Genomic DNA, 5,903 nt, shown 5'->3' on the forward strand with positions numbered 1-5,903 from the left:
CTTCATCCTCTTGTACATGAAACAAGGAATATGATCCTTCCTTGCTCTTTTGATTGCACTCCTTTGAGGATGAAGCTTCTTGGACTTCCTCTTCTTCGGAAGTTAAGCATCTCTCAACTTCGGAGTCCTCCTCTTGATCTTGCTCCAATGAGTCGCCCTCTTTGGATTCCTCTTGATTCGGTACAGTGGAGGGTTCTTCATGGATTGTTGCCAATTTGCTCCAAAGCTCCTTGGCATCGTTGAATTCTCCGATTTGAGCCAAAATGTGGCTAGGCAATAAGTTGACTAAAAGCTTGGTCACTTTATCATTTGCCTCGCTCCTTTGAATTTGCTCCAAGCTCCATTTGCTTTTCTTGAGAAGCTTGCCCTTGGAGTTTGTTGGAGCTTTGAAGCCTTCCATTAGAGCAAACCATTGCTCTATCTCCATCATAAGAAAATTTTTGATTCTTGATTTCCAAGAATCGAAGCTTGTGGATGTGTACGGTGGAGCCACCCTTGTGTCAAATCCAAGTCCATCTTGGAATTGCATCTTGAAGTTGAGCTTCTTGAATTCTTTGACTTTGATGAATTTGCTCCAATTTCTTCACCCTCTAGCTTTGCTTGTTTTGTTTGCCTCTTCCGGCGATGATTCCGGTGAAGAGCGGCCTCGCTCTGATACCACTTGTTGGGACCAAAAAGTAGCTAGAGGGGGGTGAATATCTCGTCGCGTGCTAGATGCTCGTCGTTGCTTGTTTCTTCAAAGATGCGCAGCGGAAATACAAGAAACAAACCACACAACGCTAACAATGTTGGTTTACTTGGTATCCACCTCACAAGAGGTGACTAGTCCAAGGATCCACACATACTCACGCACCCTCCACTATGAATAACACTCCTTTATGGTAACTACCAAAGGCGGAGAAGCCCTACAACACTCTCAATACAAGAAGAAGAAAGGGAAATACAAGATAAGCAAAAGCTTACAAGATGTGCAATAAAAACCCTAACCCTAACTTCTTCTTCTTGTTTTTGATCCGCCTCTTGACTTGGAAAAGCCTCCAAGAATCTTCAAGAACTGGCAATCTGGAGCTTGGAGAGAGCTATGGAGGTGCTGGAGAGTATCTGGAGTGAATCGGTGCAGTTCTACCGAAGGAAATGAACGCCTGCGGCTTAAATCGACGCCAACGGTCGGATCCCGATCGATTGGATTGCTCCCAATCGATCGGGGAGGCTTTGGATCGATCCACGGATCGATCCAGAGCGTCTCTGTACTCTCTGGAATAGCCTGGATCGATCGGTGGATCGATCCAGGGCTTATCGCGCATAAACAGCAGCTCCCAATCGATCTACTGATCGATTGGGACCTCTGGATCGATCCACCGATCGATCCAGAGGGGTTTTGTTCGCGGGGACTCACTGGATCGATCGGCCGATCGATCCAGATCTTCTGGATCGATCCACTGATCGATCCAAATCTGCTAGATCGATCCACTGATCGATCCAGATCTGTTGGATCAATCCAAATCTGCTGGATCAATCGGCTGATCAATCCAAATCTTGGTTTTTGCCCAAAACCAAGTCCAAAGCCCCATAAACCAACATCTAGTCAACCATGACTTGTTGGTACATAAGACCTAGCATCCGGTCACCCTTGACCAGCTAGGACTCTCTCACCAAGTGTCTGGTCAGACCCACTTGGACTTTTCTTTTCTTGCCAAGTATCCGGTCAATCCCTCTGACCTACTTGGACTTTTCTTCCTCGTGCCAAGTATCCGGTCAATCCCTTTGACCTACTTGGACTCTCACCAGATGTCTGGTCAACGTTGACCCATCTGGATTTCTCCTGCTTGGCTTCATTCACCAGGACTTTCCCAATTGCCTAGCTTCACTCACTAGGTCTTTCACCTGGCTTCACTCACCAGGATTTTCCTCCTGCCTAGCTTCACTCACCAGGACTTTCACCTAGCTTCACTCACTAGGATTTTCCTTCTGCCTAGCTTCACTCATTAGGACTTTCTTCTGCCTGGCTTCACTCACCAGGACTTCCTTCTGCCTGGCTTCACTCACCAGGACTTTCAGTCAAGTATCCAGTCAACCTTGACCTACTTGACTTTCCTTCACAATCTTAACTGGTCAACTTTGACCAAACGGGAATTGTATCAACAATCTCCCCAAATGAACAACTGCACCAGCATTGTCCATATCATCTAAACCCAATATATTGTCAAACATCGAAACCCAAACCAAGACTCAGGCTTGGTTAACCAGGTCAACCTTGACCTAGGGAATATTGCACCAACATTTATGTCAAACACACACCTAAAGGTCATGTAATCGTTTGTCTATATGTAGACGACATGCTTAAAATAGGCAGTAATTATAAGTACAAAGAAAATATTGACCAAGAATTTCGATATGAAAGATATAGGTCTAGCAAATGTTATATTAGGAATTAAAATTCTCAGGACATCCGGAGGGATAATTTTGACACAGTCCCATTATGTAGAGTCAGTGTTGAAAAGGTTCAATGTGTACAGTCTCTCTACAGTAAAAACACCTATGGATCTAAGTCAACACTTAGCAAAAAACCATGGTGAGCCCATATCGCAATTGGAATATTCTCGGTTAATAGGAAGTTTGATGTATCTCGTAAACTGCACACGTCCAGATATTGCTTGTGTGGTAAACAAGCTGAGTCATTTTACGAGTAATCCAAACGACACCCATTGGAAAGCACTGATGCGAGTTCTTAGATATTTGAAATATACTATGAACTACGAATTACATTACAAAACGTATCCCGCTATCTTAGAGCGATATTGTGATGCTAATTAGATATCAGATACAAAATATTCCAAATCCACTAGTGGGTATGTATTCACAATCGGTAGAGGAGCGATATCTTGAAAATCCACAAAGCAGACATGCATTGCTCGGTCAACTATGGAATCCGAGTTTATAGCACTAGACAAAGCAGCAGAAGAACCTGAATGACTGAGAAATTTCTTGAAAGATATTCCGAGTTAGACGAAACCTGTACCCATCGTACTTATACACTGTGATAGTCAATCGGCGATTGAAATGACACAGAGTAGTATGTATAATGGTAAGTCTCGATATATACGTCGCAGACACAATACCATTAGGCAGTTGATCTCGAACGGAGTGATTGCAATCAACTATGTCAAGTCAAAAGATAACTTGGCAGACCCTCTTACGAAGGGGCTAAGTCGAGATCAAGTATATTGCTCATTGAGAGGAATGAGACTAAAAATATACAAATAAAACAACTGTAGTTGTAACCCAACCTTGTTGACTGGAGATACCAAAATCTTGGTTCAATGGGACAATGAAGTTACAGAAGTTGTGTTATAGCACATGAGATATATTATCTCTATCTCAATCATAGGATGAACTTGTGATATCCTACCACATGTAGTGAGGTTAAGTGTGCTTTTAATGACTTCTATACATTTATAAGGTGGAGTATGGTAGGAAACTCTTGATAGACGTGTCACCTATGTGAGTGTAAAGACTTGTCACTTCAATGAAACACTGATGAATCCAAGATGGTGCCCATGGCTAAATCAAAACCAACCATGAGAACCAAAAGTAGGTGAGATAAATCTCTATGTGGATATTATTGTCTTAGTATACACAAACAGCTCAGCAGTTCAAGACATCACGTTCACTGCATAGCCTAGTATGCTCAATAGCATTCCACTACGGAAGGTTCAAAACCACAAGCTACCTCTCCCGATGCATTAACTTATCGATTCCCGATGCATTAACTTATCGATTGAACTCTCCTTAGGTGATAACATGCATTCATTAATTTTTATTTATGTGGGAGATTGATAGAAATTATAAATGAGAAATTAAAAGGTGTAAGTGCCTTTTGGATAGTTAAAGGGTGACATCTTATGAAGAGGTAGTGTGCCTCTTAGGAAAGGATGTGATCTACATCATCCAATTTAAAATGGATGGATGAGATCTAATTGAACCAAGAGGTTCTTATACCTCTTCATTTAGTATAAATAGAGTCCCTCACATCCTCATTTCACTCACTCAATTCCTTCCAAGCAAAGCAAGCATTGCATTCCATACTTGCATTGGAGAGTTCAAGAAGCCTTTTTCGGTTTGGAGGTCTTGCAATTTTCAGTGCTGTTATCGCAAGATAAAGTCGTTATATCTTGGGAGACGATTGTCGTGTTCCGTGAGCTCTGTGTGCGGGGCAAATTCTTCTTAAAGAGATAGAGTCTAACTCTAGCCTTAACTCAACCAAAACGGTGGTATACCATCATTCTGCCCGCACTCAGATCGCACCAATTCAAAGATCCTAACAACCAATACAAAGATCCCAACAAAGCAAGCATTGCATTCCATACTTCATTGGAGAGTTCGAGAAACTTTCTTTGGTTCAGAGGTCTTGCGATTTGCAGTGCTGCTATCGCAAGATAAAGTCGTATCTTGGGAGACTATTATCGTGTTCCGTGAGCACCGCATGTGGAGCAAATTCGTCTTAAAGAGATAAAGTCTAACTCTAACCTCGACTCAACCAAAACGATGATATATCGTTATTCTACCCGTGCTCAGATTGTATCAATACAAAGATCCCAAGACTTACAACCCTCAAACTCACAATTAAGAAAGCTTATCTACTCGGCAAATGCGCTAACACCTTGCACCTCAACCACATGCTCCCTCTGTCTGCTGCTTGGCTACTCTTTTGTCCCCCACCCAAACAGTTTCCTACGTAAACTTTAACAGAGCATCTCTTACTACAAACAAAGAGTACTTGCTCATTGGCATGCATCCTCATCCACCAGTCCATGCACAAACTCCACTAATTTGTGTTTGAGGCCTCCCGTGACTGCCACTCCAGACAAAGGCACTGTCACGGGCTCCCCTGTTTCTTCACTATATAAATGCATCAGTCCCTTGTAGCCGGCACCAAGTGAGCTAGCAATTGTTAGAATTAGTAGTAAAAGCCAATTTCCGCTATGGCCGCTGCGGTGATGGTGATGGTGATGGTGATGGTGGCGTTGACTGTGTGCATCAATGTGGATGTGGCGGCGGGGCAAGGACTGTGCAAGATGACCCAGGAGGGGCTGACCGCGTGTAAGCCGAGCATCAGCACGGTGAAGGCGGAGGCCAACCCGAGCGAGGCATGCTGCTCGGCGTTGAAGCAGGCCAACCTGACGTGCCTCTGCAGCTTCAGGAACTCCAACCTGCTACCCTACCTCGGCATCAACCCCGATCTGGCCATGCAGCTTCCTGCCAAGTGCAGCATTGCCCCGCCCCAAACATGTAATTAGCTACGGAAATTAAGCCTGCTGAGTCTAGTAGTTTTAACTAATTTGGTGCTACTGATTGGGTTTGCATGCGATCGTGTTTTCTACTTCCTGTGTTGGCTAATTAGGTGACTGTGTGGCGAAGTCGTTGTAAGTCATTTGGTTTGTTAGCGGTAATATAATAATGTGTCAGTTTGGTTATCTTCTGTTTTCTTTAATTTTGTTGTATAGTCGAGAAGTAATCTTGGTTTTGCTAAGAAATTAACAATTAGTTAAACTAATAACGAAACAAGTAATCTTCTCGCGTGACGGACGATGGATCCAAGAAAAGAAAGATGCGCTGGACTTTGATACGAAAGAATTGGACTAAGTAAAAAAAAAAAAATTAAAAAGAATGAATATGTAATACATCTAATACTGAATTTTTTTATAAAAACTTTTTTATAATAGAGAACAAAAAAAACATCTCCTTCCTGATGACATATATAGCCCATCAGCTGATCATATTGTATATATAATTTGAAAAGGAAACTATAAGAAAATAAATGAGGAATTCAAAGCATAATTATAGTTTCACTAAATTTTGAGATAAGATAATATGTTCAAGATCGGTTGGAGTAAGAGAGCCCT

The 5,903-nt window shown here is 42.4% G+C and overlaps 1 protein-coding gene across 1 annotated transcript; it reads left to right on the forward strand.

Moving 5' to 3' along the window:
• Positions 1–4,908: 4,908 nt before the first annotated feature.
• On the forward strand, positions 4,909–5,474 carry LOC122049440 (putative lipid-transfer protein DIR1). The gene has a single exon (XM_042610821.1). It carries the CDS (start codon positions 4,983–4,985, stop codon positions 5,295–5,297), a length of 315 nt encoding a protein of 104 aa, XP_042466755.1. The 5' UTR covers positions 4,909–4,982; the 3' UTR covers positions 5,298–5,474.
• Positions 5,475–5,903: the final 429 nt, after the last annotated feature.

This window comes from Zingiber officinale, chromosome 2B (genome assembly GCF_018446385.1).
Source record: "Zingiber officinale cultivar Zhangliang chromosome 2B, Zo_v1.1, whole genome shotgun sequence".
NCBI lineage: Eukaryota > Viridiplantae > Streptophyta > Magnoliopsida > Zingiberales > Zingiberaceae > Zingiber > Zingiber officinale.

Bases quoted from the DNA above. Each gene is read 5' to 3' on its own strand.
- LOC122049440 (XM_042610821.1), top strand. From the start codon at position 4,983: ATGGCCGCTGCGGTGATGGTGATGGTGATGGTGATGGTGGCGTTGACT.